Below are 21796 nucleotides of genomic sequence, written 5' to 3' on the forward strand. Positions count from 1 at the left end.
AGGCCTGGGAGGCGACGCGAGGCCAGCGGCGCAGGGCAGGGGGCGGTACGGTGCCTTCCCGCCCGGTTCCCGCCCGCGTCCGGGTTGGGTCGGGATCCCGCCGGCGGCGCCAGGGCGGGGCGAGCGCAGGTCCCGGCCCTGAAGCCCGTGAGACAGTGAGTGCGCGCCCCTCGCCCTCAGGCCAGGTCGCAGCCCCTTCTCCAGCCCCGGTCCCGCCACTGCCACGCGGGAGCCGCCCGCTATCCCCTGCAAGACCTCCGCCCCCCGCGAGGCGCGCCGCCGCCCCTCAGCCAGCCCTCGGTCCGTCGCCCCCGCCCGAGCCCGCCCCCCACCTTCACTCTTCCAGCTCCCTTTCCTCCCTTGGCAGTGGCCGCCCCCCGCGACGCCGAGAGCCAGAAGGCCGACATCCGGAAGGACGTGCAGGTGGGAGCGGTAGGGCCAGGAAGGGCCCACAGGGACTCCGCTAGGCAAGAGCCCTGGCCTTTGGAAGCCCGCGAGGCCTACTCCTGCCCCCGAGGAGCGCTAAGCCCAGGCTTGGAGCTTTGCCAGGGGGCAAGGGTCAGCCAGGCCTGGGAGGGAGGGTAGGGGTTGGTGGTGGAGCCCTCTCCTGCAGACACCCTTTCCCCGCCTCACCCATCTCCACCCTGGGTTAGAACTACTACGGGCAGGTGCTGAAGACATCGAAAGACCTCCAGACTAATGCCTGCGTCACCGTGGCCAGGCCTGTACCCAAGCACATCAGAGAAGCCCTGCAGAATGTGCACGAAGAAGTTACCTTAAGGTAGAATTCCCTGACCCATGAAGCCTCCAGACTGTAGCTTTCCCAAAAGATAGTGATGCCAGGCATTAAGGAATTAAGCCATCTCCACCAGGTCACCCTGCTTGCTTTGTCTATTGTAAGCCTCCCAAAGTTCAGCACTGATCATCTTAACTGCTCTGCTTAAGGACCTCCAAAGACACCCCTCCCTCCCTTCCCACTACAAGACACAGTCATATTCCTGGAACCTGACCTTCAAGACTGTCCTAGTATGGCCCTCCCTTCCTAACTGGCTTTGGCTCCCTCTGACTGTTCATTTCTCACTGCTATCAGCACTGCCTGGCCAGCGAGCAGTTACCAATGTGGAGAGCCTTCCTTTTTCTTTCCATCTTCCCAGCTCTAGCCCTCCAGCACCTCACTAATGTCCTACCCACTTTAGAAAGCCTCTAATCCTTGAGCACCTTCTTCCCAAACTGCTATGGCACTCACTCCTGTGACACTTAAACTAAGTGTCAATTAATCATGAAAAATGTTTTCTGTGCTTATGTTTCACCTTCCAAGTTAGTATAAATGCACCTGGGGAACAGAATTTTTTTCCTCAAAAAATAGCTCAGTCCTGGGCCTGAATAAGATGCTAAGCAGCTAATGTCCAAATATTGTTCTTTTGTGGTGCTGGGGATTGAACCCAGGACCTGACATTTATATTAGGCAAGTGTTGTACCACTGAGCTCTGCCCTTTTTTTAAAAATTTTAGTTTTGGGACATTATCTTGCTAAGTTGCTGAGGCTGTCCTTGAACTTGGGATTCTCCTGCCTCAGCCTCCTGAGTAGCTGGAATTACCAGTGTGCACCACAGCACCTGGCTCCAAATGTGTTTATTCAGCAAATATTTTAGATGGTTTATTTAAATTGTAATACCTAGCACAGTACCCAAAAATACTGTGGGAAAGCAGATGTGGTCCCAGCCTCCTTGCAGCTTCCAATTTAGAGGGGGAGACTAAACAACTAAATAGAAATATGAATGAGTGATAAGAGAAAAGAAGAAAAAGAGGAAGGTATAAGATTTAGTGTTTTCATATTTTCTAGTAGTCTATGGGAAAAAAAATCTGTAGTTTCCATTTCTCAGGTATTATGGCTGTGGTCTGGTCATCCCTGAGTGTCTGGAAAACTGCCGGATTTTGGATTTGGGTAGTGGAAGTGGCAGAGATTGCTATGCACTTAGCCAACTGGTTGGTGAGAAGGGCCACGTCACAGGCATAGACATGACTGAAGGCCAGGTAAGGCAAAGATTTGGAGGACAAGGAGGAAAGAATTCTCCAGTGCATTCTTGGAGGGATGAAATTGGTTCCTTTGTGACTCTAGGGATAATTTTAAAAGGTGGCTATTTAGCAATGATCAATTGTGCCTTTAGTGCCTCTTGTCCTGGAAGCTGAGGACTTTGACCATTAGCGGCTCTTCTGAGAGAATACAAAGCCAGAGATTTGATCTGATATATGAATATCATGATGACCCAATGAAGTTTCATCTTTTCTTTCCTTCTGCAATCTGACTTGAAAGATTACCATTGAATGAAGGGGTTATTCAAGCAAGACCCATGTAACTGAGAGTTTATGTGCTAGTATGTAGCATATCCTTCAAGGTCAATAGGAATCTTGCATGCTTATCCAAGAATACAAGAAATATACTGGGGAGGGAAGAATGGAAGTTAACTGGATTAGACAAAGGGGAATGAAGAGAAGGGAGGGGTATGGGAATAGGAAAGACAGTAGTAAGAATAGGATAGAACTTTCCTATGCCCATATATGAATAAAAGACCAATGTAACTCCACTTCGTGTTCAACCACAAGAGTGGGATCCTAATTAGAATGTTATACTCCATGTATATATAATGTCAAAATACACTCTACTGTCATGTACATCTAAGAAGAACAAATTTTTAAAAATAAAGCCTCCCCCCCCAAAAAAAGAAGAAAGAAATATACTTCTTGGGAAAGAGTATTTCACTAGTAATAGTAAAATTTTAGAGAAAATGTGGTATTTTTTGAAAATGTTGATAATGAAATCTATATTTTTCTTCCTTTAGGTAGAAGTGGCTAAAAATTACCTTGACTATCACATGGAAAAATATGGCTTCCAGACATCCAATGTGACTTTTATTCATGGCTACATTGAGAAGTTGGCAGAAGCTGGAATTCAGAATGAGAGTTACGATATTGTTATGTAGGCCTATATCCTTATAGTTATGAGTAAAGCCTATTTCCTGTAGAACACACAAATGCCACCACTTTTTGCTGAACTGACTCTCACTTAGGGCACAAAACTAAACTTAGCATGACCTCATTAAGGAAAGAAACTGATCTGAGTTGCTCATGGTCCATTGGCAGCAGAACGCACTAGCTCAAGATAATTTACTTTAAACCAAACCATAATCCAGTGAACCCAAAAGATCAGCTGAACCAAATCTGCTCATACAACACACACTGACCTACTATCTTCAGTAGAGTCACAGGCTTCTTAATGACAGAACACATTCTGAAAAATGCACTGTAGGCAATTTCCTCATTGTGAATAGCCTATTGCCCCTGGGGCCAAGATGAACAAAGCAACATGAGATGAAATCCAGAATATGAAAAAATGATGTGATGGAGATAAGGTACAGAGGAAATGTATGAGGCTTCTGCTGGGGTAATGTGGCATACCTTTTTATAGTGAATGTCTTTTTTGTTAAGTAAGAGTATATGCTAATTATCAATAGTACAGTAAATACATAAACCAATTACACTGTTGTTCATTATTATTATCAGGTACCATGCGCTATATACAATTGTTTGTGCTCTGTTTTTATATGAGTGCAGTAGGTTTGATACCAGCATCACCACAAACACACCAGCAGTATGTTGTGCTATGTTACTATGGCTACAATGTCACTAGGCAATAGGAATTTTCAGTTCAATTATAACCTTATGAGACCACCATCATATTAAATGTATGTAGTCTGTCCATCCCCCAAAATATTATATGGCTCATGACCGTAGTATTTTGATGGCAAATTATAGGATTCTGTGTTTTCTTGTTTTCCTCTGAGTTGTCAAATCATACCTAAGTGACAGCATTAGGAGAGCTGCCATCAAGGAACTTAGTTTATTCACTTGTGGCTTAAGAAATGCTGGTCCCAGGTTTCAACTTGTTGCTTGTTTAGCATTAGGGCAAAACAAATAAGAACCCTGCCTCCTTTTTTTCTTTCTCTCTTTTCTGTTTTTTGTGTACTAGGGATTGAACGGAGGCACATTCTACCACTGAACAACATCCCCAGCCCTATTTATGTATTTATACAACCAGGGATTGAACCCAGGGGCACTTAACCACTGAGCCACATCCCCAGCCCTTTTGTATTTTTTATTTGGAGACAGGGTCTTTTACATTGCTGAGGCTGGCCTTGAATTTGCAGTCCTCCTGCTTCAGTCTCCCAAATTGCTGGGATTATATGCGTGTGCCACTCATCCAGCAGAACCTCCTATTTTTTTCTGTACATTCTTACTTGATAATAGTTGGAATTTTAAACACTCCCTATCTCCCTTGCCTTGCAAAAAAAGTTGAGTGCAGGGAAGAGAGGAGGGGGGCATTCAGAAGAATGGTGTAGTTTTGACAAAATGGGAACTACCTTTAGGAACATAAAAGATTTGAGTCCTTTAACATCTTTTCTTTTTTCAGATCCAATTGTGTTATTAACCTTGTGCCTGATAAAGAACAAGTGCTGCAAGAAGTGTATCGAGTCCTGAAGGTGAGGGGAGGGGTGACATAAATGATCTTAAAACATCATTGAGTGCTGATGGAATCAGTCCTGTTCTTTCCTCCATAAACTGAGGGCTCAATCTCTTAAACATATCCGCCAAATTTAAAAAGGGTGGCAAAAATGTAGAGTGGCAAAACCCCCTAGATGCAGCTTCTTTTCCTTCTCAGTTTGCATAAGATATCAAGTCTGTGTGTCATGATTGTCATTGAACACATTAAAATCTTTGCCTTATTGACTTTTTGTGCTTGCTGCTGGATGTGATCCTAGCATATTTGTGCAGAGCTGTAGGAACCTTTGGCCTTACTGAAAGGTTGCTATGAATATTCTGTCTGCTAGAATGTGCAGTGTTTCTCAGAGCTATTGATTTCTTATCTCCCAGGATTTCAGATCTTTGGGAAGTTAGAGAAGATGGAACTTACATTAATGTCTTTCTTTTTTTTTTTTTTTTTTAAGAGAGAGTGAGAGAGGGGGGAGAGAGAGAGAGAGAGAGAATTTTTAATATTTATTTTTTAGTTCTCGGCGGACACAACATCTTTGTTGGTATGTGGTGCTGAGGATCGAACCCGGGCAGCACGCATGCGAGGCGAGCACGCTACCGCTTGAGCCACATCCCCAGCCCGTCATTAATGTCTTTCTAAAAGGAAAACTTGGAGGAGCTGCACAGCCTTCCTGTGTGTCATGAGATGGGTCTTTGCACTAAAAGACACAAACTTCTGAGATTTGCGGGGGCTGGGGATTTAGGTCAGTGTAGAGCACTTGCTCTGCATGCACGAGGCCTTGGGTTGCATCCCAGGCCTTTTAAAAAATTGAGATTTTTAGTTTTAGTTTAGAGAAATTAAAATATAATACTATAATACAGCTCAAATAAAAATAGGTAGAAATGATCTCACAATGTCTTTGTTAATGTGCCATTTTATATACCAGCTATCTTCACCAACATGTGCTTTATAAGGTAAACTTTATAGAATATAGACTTCTCTCTCTCTCTCTCTCTCTCTCTCTCTCTATATATATATATATATATATTTTTTTTTTTTTTTTTTTAGGGGGGGTAGTGGGAATTGAACTCAGGAGCACTTGAACACTAAGCCACATCCCCAGCCCTATTTTGTAATTTATTTAGAGACAGGGTCTCACTGAGTTGTTTAGTGCCTTGCTTTTGCTGAGGCTGGCTTTGAACTCACTATCCTCCTACGTTAGCCTCCCAAGCTGCTGAGATTGCAGGTGTGCACCACTGCTCTTGGAACCTCTATGCTTTTGAAATCAGCTAAATAAATTCATAAGTTCTGGATCACTCATTTGCCTTGGATTAGAAGAACAACTTTTTTTTTTTTTTTCCACTGGAAATTGACCCCAGGGTGTTATGCATGACTGGCAAGCACTCTACTACTGAGCTACACCCCCAGCCTAATATTTTAAAAATATAATGTATAATAATAACATTACAAAAAGTTATATAATTGTTAATGGCTGAGAATCTATGAATACCGTTAAATCTTCTGTTAGTTTTACAACCAACTGGGCCTGTATTTGTTTGGATTGGTTAAAAATCGAGGCAATCCAAGCATCTTTAAGAGAAAGGCACTTAAAGGAAGGAAGATACTTGTTCAAAGTGATTTTATCGCCTGTTGGATAGGGCACTGAAAAAAAAGATTTTGGTTATTGATTGCAGTAAGGGAAGCAGCTGTTATTTGTTCACAAAGGGTCAGCGTGGTCAGCTCAAACACTTGCGTGGGTTTTTGAAATTGATCTTGTGCCCTCATCCATTTTCTTGTTATCTGGGATCAATTTAATCTTTAACCTTGCTTGGACTAACACTGCTGTGTTTCAGCACGGTGGGGAGCTATATTTCAGTGACGTCTATGCCAGCCTTGAATTGCCAGAAGAAATCAAGACACACAAAGTTTTATGGGGTAGGTGTTCTTGGTTGTTTTGTTTTAAGGTAGATGATTATGTACAGAGACCCGTCCTTCCAGAAGGAGGGTATCTGATGTGAGATCAGATGGATGGGGTAAGGCCAGGAGGCTGAGGTTTCCTTTGCCACTCAAAAGGGATGTGGTCTTGGGCAAATTAATTAATCTCTAAAGTTGTTGCTTTCCAAACTGTAAAATGTAAATAATGATACAATCTGGCTGTTATGAAGATTAAATGGGGTAAAGAATGTGAAAAATACAGTGTGGAAATGAAGGCAACCAGACAGAGTCCATGCCCCCTAAGTCCCCTTAATGTTCTCATCACTGTGATGTTGCCTTTATTGTCACTTTAATGGAGTCTCTGGAAGTTGAAAATATTCATGCATTTTTGTGGTCAGTCTATGAAATTAAAAGTTGTTTTTATTTTTTTGTGTTGTTTTTGTGGTTCTGGGGAGTGTACCAGGCAGTGTGGGTTCTACCACTGAGCCATGTCTCCAGACTTGAGACAGGGTCTCACTATAAGTTGCTGAAGTTGACCTTGAACTTGTGATAACTCTACCTCAGCCACTTGAGTCACTGGGATTGCAGGTGTGGGCTACTGCGCCTGGCAACAATATGCAGTTTTAATCAGGAGTTTCTAAGCCTTGGAGGATGTTTATCTTAGTTTCTGTTTCTAGGCCTTAGGTTTTAACTAATACTATGTCATAAGTAATTGTATGAGTATTAGTTTCTTTATTACTGCTTTATGAATTGATTAATATGTATTTTTTTTTTTAAGGTGAGTGCCTAGGTGGTGCTTTGTACTGGAAGGATCTTTTCTTCCTTGCCCAAAAAATTGGATTCTGCCCTCCACGTTTAGTCACTGCCAATCTCATTACAATTCAAAACAAGGAACTTGAAAGAATTATTGGTAAGGAAAAACAGAAGGGAGTATTATAATTGCAGCCTGAATGGTTTAAATTTGGTTATTACTGTCTACTGAGTGATTCTCCCAGGGGAGACTTTGTCATCTGGAAACGTCTATCATGTCTCTTAAATAATGTCCACCCCCTCCCAAAATTTGGTATTTAATAAATCATTTTGAAGTTATTCAATAAGTAAAATGAAGTGCTCAGAAAGGTCGTTGGCAGAATGCAAAGAAGAATATCATCTTTATGAAATGTTCTATCCTCATGAGCTGAGCAAAATAACACTGTTGGAGTGCAGGAGGTGAACCATGGGTATCTCTTTCTAGGTGATTGTCGTTTTGTTTCGGCCACATTTCGCCTCTTCAAACTCCCTAACACTGGACCAACTGAAAGATGCCAAACTGTTTACAATGGAGGAATCACAGGACATGAAAAACAATTAATATTTGATGCAAATTTCACATTTAAGGTAAATAAAAACACACATGGTACTGGGGCAGGTAGGTCAGTGGTAGAGTGCTTCTTATCTAGCATGTGAGAGACCTTGTGTCAAACCCTAGCATTGCAGGAGGAAGGAAGATGTCCACGGCCTCTGGCAGTCTTTCTACTCTTGCTCTTGCTTCAGGCACGTTTTCTTGACCTTGCATTATGTCTTATTTTTTATAGCTTTGTTTTTTTTGTTTTGTTTTGTTTTTGGTTTTGGTACTAGGGATTAAATCCAGGGGTGCTTAACCACTAAGCCACATTCCCAGTCCTTTATAAATATTTTATTTAGAGACAGGTCTTTCTGAGTTACTTAAAGTCTCACTAAGTTGCTGACGCTGGCTTCAAACTTGGGATATTCCTACTTCAGCTACTTTAGCTCCTGGCTGTTTGTAAGTGAAGTCAAAAAGTACTTTCCCTATATTTGTTATAAAAAATGTTTTTAAATACAGAAAAATTTAAAAAAATTTTAAAAATTCAGTGAATACCTATATACCCACTACCTATTTCAGCAACTGAGAACATTTTATCATGTTTGCTTCAGCTGTTTGTACAAATATCTGTACATCTGTATGTATATATATGTACATATACCCATGTGGTCATGTGCTGTGTAACAATGTTTCAGTCAAGAACAGACTGTAGATATAACAATGGTCCCATAAGATTACCTAGAGACAATGTAGCAATCATAAAGTCATAGCACAACATATTACTCATATGTTTCTCCTGTTGTGTATATAAACAAACCTACTCTTCTGCCAGTCCTGTAAAAGTATAGCAAATATAATTATGTATAGAACATAATATTTGATAATGATGATAAATGATGATGATATTACTGGCTCAGATGATATTACTGGTTCACATATTTACTGTATTTTACTTTTTATTGAAAAAAATTTTTGTTTCAGTGCTAGAGATTGAACCTAGGACCTTTAGCATGTTAGGAAAGCACTTTACCACTGAGCCATATCCCTAGCCCTTTTATTGATATTTTAAAGTATACTTCTTAAAGAAAAAAAGTTTACTGTAAAAGAATATGTTGCATTATTCCAGTAACATGTGCATATATCTCATTGTTTACTCTTTTGATTTTATTTTAATTTGTGCTTGATTTAATCTTGTATTGTTTCATTCATCATGGCCCTGGGAGCAATGAGTATATGTATTATGTGTATATACACCTACACAGCACATAGCCTAGATGTGTAGTAGGCTATACACCCAGATGTGTGTAAGTACACTGAATGAAATTACCTGTGTCAAGATGAGACCTTGTCCAAATTTAAAAAATCAAAATTACTGGGGATGTAGCTTAGTGATAAAATGCCCTTGGGTTCAATCCCAAGTGCCAAAAAAAAAAAAAAAGGAAAAGAAAAAAATTTCATATAGAGAAGTGAGATGGAAAAGAACAGAAGCACTACATAACAGTATTTCAAGTTTTTTTTTTTTTTTTTTTTGGTACTAGGGATTGAACTCAGGGGCACTTGACCACTGAGCCACATCCCCAGCCCTATTTTGTATTTTATTTAGGGACAGGGCCTCACTGAGTTGCTTAGCACCTCGCGCAGAATTGCTGAGGCTGGCTTTGACCTTGCGATCCTCTTGTCTCAGTCTCCTAAGCCACTAGGATTACAGGAATGCACCACTGTGCCTGGCAGTTTTAACTGCATCATGGAACTCAAGAGTTTTAGGGTTTAATGATAACACTAACTTCAATGTACTCTTTGTAGGGTAGACTTTGTTTTCTCAAGATGGAAAAGTATTGACTTTGGAATCAGATACCTGGGTTCAAATTCTGGCTCTGATATTTATTATTTGGGTAAACTAGAATAAGTCACCCAAATTATAATAGAGCAGTTTGCTTTACTATAAAGTAGGAATAATAATAACCAGTTTTGCTAAGTTTCTGTAGAGATTAACAATAATATAGCAAAATACCTGGTACATATATACTGAAATATCAGTAAACAAGGTGCAGCCATTATTTGTTCCAAAGATAGAAGGACTTAACTATCTTCATCTTCTGAGTTTTTGATCCAAATCTTATCTTCATGATTATTATACACTGGTGGAGTAGAACCCTCAGTGCTGCTTCAAGGACTTGGTGTACTGTCAGGTCCTGTGGAGTCGCATAGCAAAGTGGAAAGGACTTTGAGATCATTATCTGCTCTAGGGGCTTTCAAAACAACATTTTAATAGCATTTTAAAAAAAAATCTCCTTTAAAATGCCATGTGTCAGGGGCTGAGGTTGTGGCTAGCAGTAGAGCACTTGTCTAGCACGTGCAAGGCCCTGGATTTGATCCTCAACACCACATAAAAATAAATAAATAAAGGTATATATATATATATATATATACACACACACATACATATACATATATACATACACACACATTTTATATATATATATATATATATATATATATATATATATATATATATATAAAGTAAATTGTTTAAAAAAATACCATGTGTCAGGAATTGCTTTACATAACCCATACCTCCCAGGCACTCTGGGACTCAAGGAAATACTATTTAAAAACCACTTATCCAAAGCCCATCCTTTAGTAATAAATTCACTGATTTCTACATCTGTCTGAGACACTGGAACAATAAATGTCCTTTAGCACTGTCACCAAAGAAAGATTAATTATGACACTCTTCAGTTTCATCTATGAATACCCATGGAATTAGTAGCAGGGTCCGAACATGAGGGAAAGCTACATCAGAAGGAATGGTGTGGTCTTTTAATCTTAAAATACCATCATTAGTAAAACTTCTGGGCATTTTCCTTCTAATGAGACAAATATTTGTTTTATGCTGCTCTTTAGGAAGGTGAAATTGTTGAAGTAGATGAAGACACAGCAGCTGTCTTGAAGAATTCACGATTTGCTCAAGATTTTCTCTTCAGACCAATTGGAGACAAGTTGCCAGCATCTGGAGGCTGTTTTGTGTTAGAGTCAAAGGTTGGTGTGACTTTCAGTTCCCTACCTCAGAGAACCATTTAAAAAAATCATCATGCAGCTGGGCCCAGTGGCATATGCCTGTATTTCTAGTGGCTTGGGAGTCTGAGGCAGGAGGATCACAAATTCAAAGCCAGCCTCAGCAACTTAGCAAGACTTTGTATAAAAATAAATAAATAAATAAAAAGAACTGAAGGGGCTGGGGATATAGCTCAGTTGGTAGAGTGCTTACCTCACATGCACTAGGCCCTGGGTTTGATCCCTAGCACCACAAAAAAAAAAAAAAAAAAAAAAAAAAACTGGAGATGTAGCTGTGTGGTAAAGCACCCCTAAGTTCAATACTCGGTACCAAATAAATAAATAAATAGTATTTTAATTTTGATGAACTCCAGTTTATCTATTTTTTCTTTTGTTGCTTGTGCTTTTGGTGTCATGTCTAAGAATCCATTGCCAAATCTAAGATCAGAAGTTTATTGTTTTCAAAATTTAACTTAAAATTTTTTGTGGTATTGGAAATTGAACCCAGGAACATTCTACCTCTTAGCTACATCCCCAGTCTTTTTATTTCTTTATTTTTGAGACAGGGTCTCACCAACTTGCCCTGACTGACCTCAAACTTGTGATCCTCCTGCCCCAGCCTCCTGAGTAGCTGGGATTAGACATGTGCACCACCAGGCCTGGCTCACATTTAAAATTTTAAATCCTTTTTGGAATTTATTTTAGCATAAATATTGAGGTGGGATGATAATATATATGCAACCTGTTACTTGCATGCGTTACTCTAAGGGAATTTGGAAACAGTGCTTTCCAAGTGAATGTCCATATGTCTGATCTCATACTGTCCCCAGTCTAGGCCCCATGCGAGTCTGTGAAGTGCTTTGTGAAGTCCCAGGGGACAACAGGCAGGGTTCACATGGACTAGTAGTCATCATGTCCATTCATACCAAGTTGCAGAACAAAGAATATGTAATTGAGGTTCTGTGTAGGTCCAAGATCAAGTTTCCCAGATAATATACATCTCAAAGAATTAGGGTTTTACCCAGTTTAATGTGGATGAATTTGGTGGCTGAGAAGCAGCTCATCTCCAATGGCTATGGGATCAAATATATTCCCAATTGTGGTCCCTTGGACAAGTGGCAGGCCCTGTACTCAGAAGGGCTTCCACTGTGTTGCCCCTCTGCAGTCACACTCAATAATATATCCTTTATCCTGTCCCCCCAAATTTTTTCCCTGATATTAACTAGTTCAACTTTTCTTATTTATTGAATAATCATCATTTCTCCACTGTATCCTAATTTCTTAAATGTGTATTTGGGACAGTAGTCCACTGTATTTTAAAATGAAGCTGGGCTTTGGCGGCACTTGCCTGTGATCTTTGTGACTCCAGAGGCTAAGTCAGGAGGATTGCAAGTTCAAGGCCAGACTGGGAAACTTAATGAGACTGTCTCAAAAAGTGTTGGAGGGGAGCCTGGGGAGGTAGCTCAGTTGTAGAGCATCCCTGGGTTCAATCCCTGTTATATACATACATACATACACAAACACACACAAAAGATTATTTTCTAAAATATTTTAGTTTTATATTTAGAATTATTCTAGTAACTATTATATTGATATAGTATTTTCTAAAGTATTTTATCACAACTCATGCCAAGTAATCTCTCACAACTACTCTATGAAGAAGCAGATAAGTAGTTGTGGCAGATACAAGTGTCCCTTTCTTTCCCCCTCATATATTTTTACTTTTCTCCCATTCATGCTCTCATAATTATTTTACTGTCTCTTCATTCATTTGTAATATTGTTTTGTTTAGAATAGGCTTAATAATGGATTATAAGCTTGCTTTTGCCTGCCAGGGCTGCTCCCGGCAGTCACCAGGTCCTAACAGTGGTGGTGCACCTAACAGTGGTGGGCACTGAACCTTGGAAGCCCAGGGAAATGAGATTCTGATGTTGCTGGGGCAGGATGGTAGCATAGCATGGCGGTCAAGCACACAAGCCTTGGACTCCTAAGTATAAATGCTATTCTGCCACTCAGCTCTGATCTTGACAAGTGACCTAACCTCCTCAAACCTTATGTGTATTAGGGAAGTAATAACTTCTTCCCTCAGGTGATGAGGAACAAATGAAATAATGCATGTGAAATGCCTCTCCCAGTGCCTGGCACAGAGTACATACCCAAGAAACAGCAGGCATAATTATGGATTGTATACAGTAATAGTCTTGGTTGCTTGGACCTGTGTTCTAAGTATTTGAGTCCTGACCAGAATCTTTTGCAGAATTCTTTTGTTGTTCTCCCATGTGTTCTATCCCCTGGTCTCAGAAATTCTGCAATCTTTTTCTATGAATGTTTCTTTCCTGTTTTTTTTTTTTTTTTTTTTCTCAGTGCTGTGTATGGAACCCAAGGCCCCTGCATGCTAGGCAAGTGCTCTACTGGCTACATTCCCAGCTCTTGTTGCTAGTATTTTGTAGTAATTTTGAATACTTTGAGTGTACAGCATTGTACAAGTATCTCTTGTATGTTTTTCCTCCCTGTTTTTTTACCTCATAAAAAGTCTTTTAGAGTCCTGTTATGGAATAACCTGATCTCTATATGAGGATGGGCCCCATGGTGCTGTGGGACCAAAGAAAGAGAGACAGACAGATCCAGAATTGCACAAAATGCCATTTATTGGGGAAATTACTGAGTGAAGGTATGATCTTGAGCAGCAACAATATGAAGTGGATCCTCAAAATTTGGGTCAGAAAGAGGAGCATATATATGTGTTAGGACAAAAAATGACCTCATCCTAATTAGAATGTACCTGGTTTATCTTAAGCTAGTAGCAAATAGTCAGGGACATCCCAGGGTTCTGTTGTAAAACTCTACCATACCATTCTAATGGTATTGTCTTGTGGTACTTTGCTAAGAAACTATGTAGAAAAAACTGACTAGGGCTACCCTGGGGCATCTTGGTGGTTATGACTCATGGCTGCTGCTCTGTCAAGCTGAATCCATGTATTTCATCCCTTACTCCAACTCTTATAGCCTTACACACATACCCTCTTCCCTTGACACTGGAATCACAAGAGTAGTCCACCTTCACTTGTCAAGGGAGAGGCAGTGGACATTCCAGGTTCTGCCTCAAGGTTATCTGCACAGTCCTCCTCCTGTCCCTGCAGATAGCTGGGGACCTCATTCTCTACTGATTCTATCTGATTCCATTGTATCAAGGATACCTTGTTAACTGGTGAAGATTGTACTGTGTATTCACTTATGCATGAAGAAATGGGCTGTCTACCCCCAGGAGATCCAGGACCCTGGGTCATCCCTGGTGTTCCTAGGGGTAGTCTGGTCATGTAAGACCAATTTGATTCTAGGCATGATACCAGATAAAGTGCAAACCTTCCCTTTACTCAGTATGGTAAGAATATTCAGGTCTGTGTAGGGATAGCCCACAGGCAGGCTCTAGGTCTCCTGTATGAAGCTTGCCAATGCAGTTAGATGACATCTGTACAGCAAGTGGCATGAGTTGAGCTCTCGGGCAAGAAAGAGGATGAAAGTTACCTGTAGGTTTTTAGTCTCAACTCTAGAAAGAAACTAAACCTTCTTGAGAATAGCAATTTCTAGCAATGTACAATATCCTGAAGTCAACTTAAGTCTCAGGGCAAACTAGCCCATGTGTAAAGGGGTAGGGGCCTGTTTTATTAGTCTCAACCTGCTATCAGGCAGACCCCCCACTGTTCCTGAGCTGTGGACGCTAATGAGTCTAATTATCTATGAAACTGCCTCACCACCCCAGCTGGCCACAGGGTGATCTCACAAGGCCTAAGATCTCACATCTTAAAATGCCTGGGATATAGATTAATCCAACAGGTGCAACCCAAGTGTCTGGGCTGCTATACCACTGATACCATGTGGCTTAAGACAGAAGAAAATCAGAGCAGCTAATGGCAGAATTAGGGCAGTAAGGCTGGTGGTCACTCACGGGCCATGGCTGCTGGTTGTCTGTACCAACAGCCGGGTGGTGTATGGAGGCCTTGCAATGTGGCTGGCACAATAACGAATGAGGAAATGGTCTGTTGGTCTCAGGCAAACCTTTCCCAGCAGGAGAGCTTATCACACTGCCACTGTCAAAGGTCTTGAGCAGTTAAGTGTGATGTATGGGTACCTGAGCCAGACTGACAGTGACCAAGGCACCCATTTCACAGTACATGCTGTCCAAATTGGGCCCAAACACATGATGTGTCATGGCATTCTCGCTTGCCGTGTAGCCCTCAAGCAGAGGGGTTGGAGTTCCCCCACTCCCTGTGATTAGGGCCAGGAGGTGCAGATTTACCTTTACAACCCCCTATTAAACATTTGTTTTCCTCCAGAGCTGTGATGATATTCTCCCTGGAACCTGTTCATTTATCAAACCCAAATTAATGCCTCCCGACTGGTTTGGTTCCTGCAACTTCTGGTAGAAAAGGTTGACTATTGTTATTGTTTACACAACCACTCTCTGTCTCTTTTTGTGCAAAGAAGCAAGGCAGGGTGCATCTGTTTCTTACCTAGGGAATGTTAGGCACCGAAGCTTAGGCAGATGTATCACCTGGTTTAATGTCCTGTAATTGACAGCCATTCTCTTAAGTTTTATCTGAATTTTAGCCAAGTGGACAGGGCTAGTGGAGGCACTGTGACAGGTTGTAAACTCTCAACCTAATTCTTTTATCTCTTTTCTAGTCTCAGTATGTCTACCTGACAGTTTGAACTGCCTGGTGTGTCCTACCCACCTCAGGGCAGAAAGGCTAGTAGGCTCCTGCTTCGCTTCCCCTTCAGTGTCACCTTTGCTCCCCGAGCCCTGAGTCAGAATTCCCCCATGGAGGTCTGTAATGTCTTTCCTGATACAGTGTCTATCCCAAGAATGCTCTCAGGGTCTGGAGAGATTGCCCCAAACATGGAGCTCCTTCTCTTCTTGTTATAGCAATACGTGTTTTACTCTGATGGTTTTACACCAGATCTAGAAGAATTACCCAGGACCCTGGAAAACATTCTGGGTTACCACAGATTAGTGTACAGTCAATGCCCGTATCTAGTAGAGGGATGGTTTTTCCCTTTTCTGCCCCCCTAGTCACAGGGAGTGGGGGGATTCCAACCCATGGTAGCAATGCCGGATCATAGAAGTTCCTCATCTTCCTCCATAGATAAGTAAGGTTGGAACTGTTGTTTAGGCTTAAGATCTTTCTAGAAGACTGCCACGTTATTTACCTTTCCTCTGCAGGTGCTGGCACCAAGTAAACATGCTGCATCTGCTTTCTAAACATGCCCTAGACTTCTTTTCTCTCATATTTTTATTTGTCCCCTTTTCCTGTTAGACTTTGTGACAGGTCTCACCCTGTCCTGGTCATGTTCCGTCTCTCCCAAGTTGGCATAGCCTCATCCACATTGTAAACATCCCGTGGAGACAGGAGGGCTGAGGCGGGGGAAGAGAGGACCTTGCCATTCTCAAAGGGCATTTGGAACAAACTCTGGTTGTAAAAAGGCTTTTTATCCAGGTCCTTGAAACACCTGGATGTAAATGGCTTGTCAGATGCCCAATTTCGGCTTCCGCTATACTATCCATAGTCAGCCTTTCCCCGTAGCTGTCCCTCCGTTTCTCCTATTCTCCTGGGCATCTGTAATCACCCTGTCACTCTCAACTTCTATAAGATCATTTTTTTTTTTTTTTTTTAGATTCCACATAAGAGTGACATCATGTGGCACTTGTCTTTTCTGTGCCAGGTGTATTTCAGGTTTCGAGTTTTTCAAATGGGAATAATTGACACTGGAGGAAGATTTAAAAAATCAAACAGCTGTGTGACCTAGAAATGTAACCTTGTGCTCTTGGAGGAGGGCGTTCTTATCTTTTTTTATGGAAGACTTTGATGATTAACCCTAGAGTGTCTGCCCAGCACCGGGATCGAGTGGACTTGTCCCCCATCGTTGCCGCAATGGAGGAAGGAATGGTGCTGCCTCTTACTGTGGGTTCACTCAGGGGAGACTTTTTAAGAACCTTTCTACCTTTTATTTTCTTCTTTTTTAATACTGATAAAGTGTATTTGGGTATTAAAAGTTACTAAAATGTAGCATCTGTAATTATACAAATTGAATTTGTGCTATAAACTATTACCTCAGGTTATTGTCATCCCAGTAACAACATGAGTAATGATAGCAGTGACATAGGGGAGCTAATTTTCATGGAGCAATTAGAATGTTCAAGACACTATGTCAGCTGGATGCAGTGGTACACACCTGTAATCCTAGGGATTTGGAGTCTGAGGTAGGAGGAGTGCAGGAGGATCACACATTCCAGGCCAGACTGGGCATCTTCCCAAGACTCTGTCTCAAAATTAAAAAAAAAAAAAAAAAAAAGGGATGTAGCTCAGTGATAGAGCACCCCAGGTTCAATCTCTACTATCAGAAAATAAATAAACAAAAAAAAGTAAAAAAAATACCATGTCATTTAGTCCTCATAAAAACCTTTTTTTGTTGTTGTTTATTTTTTATTTTGAATTTTACTTTTATTTGGTGTAGACAGCAAAGTATTTCAATGCCAGATGAGGTTGGGCTATCAAGTAAGTTACAAAGCAGAAAAACAAATGGGGTTTTCTCAACTTTTTGTTTAAGAGTTGTGAATAGGGCTGGGGATGTGGCTCAAGCGGTAGCGCGCTCGCCTGGCATGCGTGCGGCCCGGGTTCGATCCTCAGCACCACATACCAACAAAGATGTTGTGTCCGCCGAGAACTAGAAAATAAATGTTGGAAAATTCTCTCTCTCTCTCTCTCTCCTCTCTCACTCTCTCTTAAAAAAAAAAAAAAAAAAAAAAAAAAAAAAAAAGAGTTGTGAATAAATTATTGTGGGACTGAAAATTTTATTTATAGTTTATTTCTTCATTTTGTGTCTTGTACCCACAACACCATTATTATGTAAACTAGCTAAGATTTTTTTTTTTTTTTTGTACTGGGGATTTGACCCAGGGGCACTTTACTACTGAGCTACATCTCTAGTCCTTTTTTTATTTTTTAAAATTTTATTTTATTTCGGGGCTGGTGTTGTGGCTCAGTGGTAGAGCACTTGCCTAGCATGTGTGAGGCTTTGGGTTCGATCCTCAGCACCACATAATAATAAATAAATAAAATAAAGATATTGTGTCCAACTACAACTAAAAATTTTTTTATTTATTTAAAAAATTCTTTTTAGTTTTCAATGGACCTTTATTTTCTTTATTTATATGCAGTGCTGAGAATCTAACCCAGTGCCTCACAATTGCTAGGCAAGTGTTCTACCATTGAGCCTCAACCCAGCCCTTTTTAAAATTTTTATTCTATTTTTATTTTAAGTTGTTGATGGACACACAATACCTTTATTTTATTTGTTTTTATTTTTATGTGGTGCCAAGGATCCAACCTAGTGCCTCACTCATGCTAGGCAAGTGTTTTACCACCGAGCCACAACCCCAGCCCAATTTTTTTGTTTTGAGACAGGGTCTTACTAAGTGGCTGAGGGCCTCTCTAAGTTGCTGAGGTTGGCCTTGAACTTGGAATCCTTCTGAATCACTGGAATTACAGGCATTAATTCCGTGCCCAGCCTCAGAAGGCCGTTTAAGACATTCTACAACTTGACCTTAGTACTGTCCTCATGGCAGTAGGTACTCCACACATAGAATTAACAAGTATCTGTTGCACAGGGCCTTACACACAGTAGACACTACATAAATGCAGAGGGAAGAAAGGGGGTCTCAGAGTGCTGAAGTCACCTGCCCCTTATAATAACCTTTATTATTCTCATCTTACAGATGAAGAACTGAGGCTCAGAAAGATAAACTTACTACACCAACGTCACACAGCTAGAAAGTGGTGAATTTGAACCCACATCTGATTCTAGAAGCAGCAGCACCACGTTTAGTCAGTATGTTGCACTGTCTCTCCACAGTCATATTTTTCCTAGAATCACCTACCTATAATCCCAGCTACTTGGGAGGCTGAGGCAGGAGGACTGTGAGTTCAAGGCCAGCCTTAGCAATTTAGTGAGACTCTATCTCAAAAAAACCCAAATCAACTAACATTAAAAGAGAAACAAACCAACCAACCTAGCGTTGAGTTATAACTCAGTGGTAGAATGCTTGCCTAGCATGAAGGAGGTCCTGTGTCCAAGCCTCAGCAACCAGGTTGGGGGGGTAGGGGATAAAACCCCCCAAAGATTTAAATGAAATTTACCTTGAAAGTAGAAGATTCAGGTGTGCCTTTATGGTAGAATGATGTGTGCCACTCCCAGGACCCCATGGAATCATAAAATTTTATCTCTTCCTGGTAAATCTATTTATATCAAATGGAAATATAAATGTTGGGTACATCAAAACCTCTCTAACTTGTTCTTCCATTTTGATTTGCCCTTTGACAGGATATTATCACAGATCCATTCAAGCTTGCAGAAGATTCTAACAAAAAGCCCAAGTGTGCCTCCAGTGTTGCTGGAGGCTGCTGTGGCAAAAAGAGAAGCTGCTAAATTAATCTACAACCAACAAGGAGACCATGCCACTGAAGAACAGGCTGCATGTTTTTAGCTTGCTCTTCCCCATAGCACATAGGAATAAATGGTAAAAAAGGCAAAATGTTTTGGATTACTAATAAAAAATAAGTGAATTATTTTAGAAGGTGTTGATTAAAGGTTCACAGCAAATCACCTCAAGTTTAGACTAGTTAAGCTGTTTTATTCTATTTCTTCAGTAATTCAGAGTTCTAGTGTCACCTAGTGGTCAGAAGTGGAACTGAGTGAAGCAGTCCTATGGCTGGGTCAAGGGGCAAGAAAGGCTTTGGAAACAGAGTTGGCAGAGGACCTCAGGAAGAACATCTTTCTTCTGGCCTGCTGGGCAGCACCTTTTGGACTTTTCTCCATGTTTTCTCTAAACAAATCTACTACTGAAGTCAGGTTAATCATGCAAAAAAATTGGCAAGTCAAATTTGATAGGCAAATAACTCATTTTTTGGTACTGCAGATTGAGCCCAGGGATGCTTTACTACTGAACAACATCCCAGCCCTTTTTATTTTCTTATTTTGAGATAAGTGTTGCTAAGTTGCCGAGGCCTCCCTCAAACTTGCGATCCTCCTGCCTCAGCCTCCTGAGTTTGCTGGGGTTACAGGTGTGTGCCACGGCACCCTGTGAGATTTTAAACCAAATACTTCTATCTTTTTCTTTTTGTGCAGTTGAATGTAGAAAACAATGAATAAAATTGTTGACCCTAATGATTGATGGCATAGTGACTATCTGTGGGAAATCCCAAGTGGATCAGGAATAAAGTTCCATCGTTTTTAAGGAGAGTTGAGAGAAGGTAAAGATGGTAGCTTTTCTCCTCCTTTGTAAAGCTCCCCTGGTTAAACTTTTAGGAAAGTGTTGGATTTAGTTCTGGATTCCATAGTTAAAGAAAAAGGTTAAGAACATTAAGGGGAGATTCGGTGATGATGAAGTAAGTTGAAATCCAGCTGTACTTTGAAGTTTTTGCCCAGGGACACAGAAAAGGTATAAGTCATGGTCCTTGTCATAATGCTAATCATGCCAAAAGATAACTCAGAAGCTGATAACACATTTTTAAATAATAGCCTTCAACCAAAGAAGGGTTTTAAAACCTCAGCCAGTTGCTCTGAGCTCTGTGCAATAAGAACAGGAGCGTGGGGAGCTGGCAAGGCCCAAGGAAAACTTTTTTTTTTTTTTTTTTTTTTGGTACTGGGGATTGGACCCAGGTGTGCTTTACCACTGAGCTACATTCTCAGCCCTTTTCATCTTTTATTTTGAGACAAGGTCTGGTGAGTTGCTTATGGCCTTACTAAGTTGATGAGGCTGGCCTCAAACTTGAGATCCTCTTGCCTCAGCCTCCTAAATTACTGGGGTTATAGGTATGTGTCACCATGCCTGACCCAAGAGATTTTTTTTATTAGTAGTTTGAAAATCTTTTGGCCTGTAAAACATTGAAATAGATTCTAACAACAGACTCCTCTTTTTAAAAAGAAAGCTATTTAGGGACTGGGGTTATAGCTCAGTTGGTAGAGTACTTGCTTCACATGCACAAGGCCCTGGGTTCAATCCCCGGCACCTAAATACACAAATAAATAAATAATAAAAGAAAGATGTTCAAAATAAGAAATTCTGGTTTCTAAGTAAGTTCAACTCTAGTTTCTTATTTGCTGCTACAGACAAAGGAAAGAATAGGTGTTTTTGTTTTGTAGGTGTTGTTTGTTTTGTGGTACTGGGGATGGAGCCCAGGGCCTTGCACATGCTAGACAAGCACAGTATCACTGAACTACATCACCAGCCTTAGTGGTACCTTTTAAGCACTATTCATCTTGGTGACCTTGATTTTAAACAGTGCTTTATTGGTTCCAGAGCTCCATGTCTGCCTAGTAATAACTACTTTAGCATTAGAAGGGGTTAGCTGGGATTAAATACATTTTGCTAGCCGTGAGCACAAGATGGCCCTACTAGCAGGGAAATGATGAAAAAGTGTTCTGGTTAATTGGTTTATTAGGCCTTTCTAAATTTAGGATGAGGAGGAATTAGCCTTTTACTTATTCTAAATGCTCAGTTCCCCAAGAAGATATTGAATAATGAGACCAGACTGGAAATTCACATTCTTTTCCTCAGAATGACATATTGATACATTATTGTCCAACCAAAGTATACATTTTAAAAATTGTACTTGACTTAGAATCTGTAAAAGAGTATGTAGTAGATAATATGAAATTAAAATAGAATAATTAAAATGATTCAGACATGCTATAAATGTTTTTTTAATTTTTATTTTTTAGTTGTTGATGGACCTTTATTTTATTTATTTGTATGTGGTACTGAGAATTGAACCCATGCTAGGCAAGTGCCCTACCACTGAGCCACAACTCCACCCCCTATAAATGGTTTTTGTTTTTGGACACTGGGGATTGAACCCAGGGGCACTCTACGATGGAGCTACATGCCCCAGTCCCCCG

General features: G+C 40.7%; 1 protein-coding gene across 2 annotated transcripts; it reads left to right on the plus strand.

The window, feature by feature from the left end:
• Window positions 1-46: 46 nt before the first annotated feature.
• On the plus strand, window positions 47-19464 carry As3mt (arsenite methyltransferase). Of its 2 annotated transcripts, none has more exons than XM_026401175.2 (11): window positions 47-155; window positions 368-423; window positions 654-781; window positions 1883-2033; window positions 2840-2976; window positions 4468-4537; window positions 6381-6462; window positions 7241-7372; window positions 7697-7839; window positions 10691-10825; window positions 19220-19464. In XM_026401175.2, coding segments are annotated over exons 1-11 (1140 nt in total). In that variant the 5' UTR covers window positions 47-154; the 3' UTR covers window positions 19325-19464. The 2 variants fall into 2 exon arrangements, with proteins under 2 accessions (XP_026256960.1, XP_077655102.1); XM_077798976.1 differs by lacking the exon at window positions 19220-19464 and adding an exon at window positions 18615-18671.
• Window positions 19465-21796: the final 2332 nt, after the last annotated feature.

This window comes from Urocitellus parryii, chromosome 5 (assembly GCF_045843805.1).
Source record: "Urocitellus parryii isolate mUroPar1 chromosome 5, mUroPar1.hap1, whole genome shotgun sequence".
NCBI classification, from domain to species: domain Eukaryota; kingdom Metazoa; phylum Chordata; class Mammalia; order Rodentia; family Sciuridae; genus Urocitellus; species Urocitellus parryii.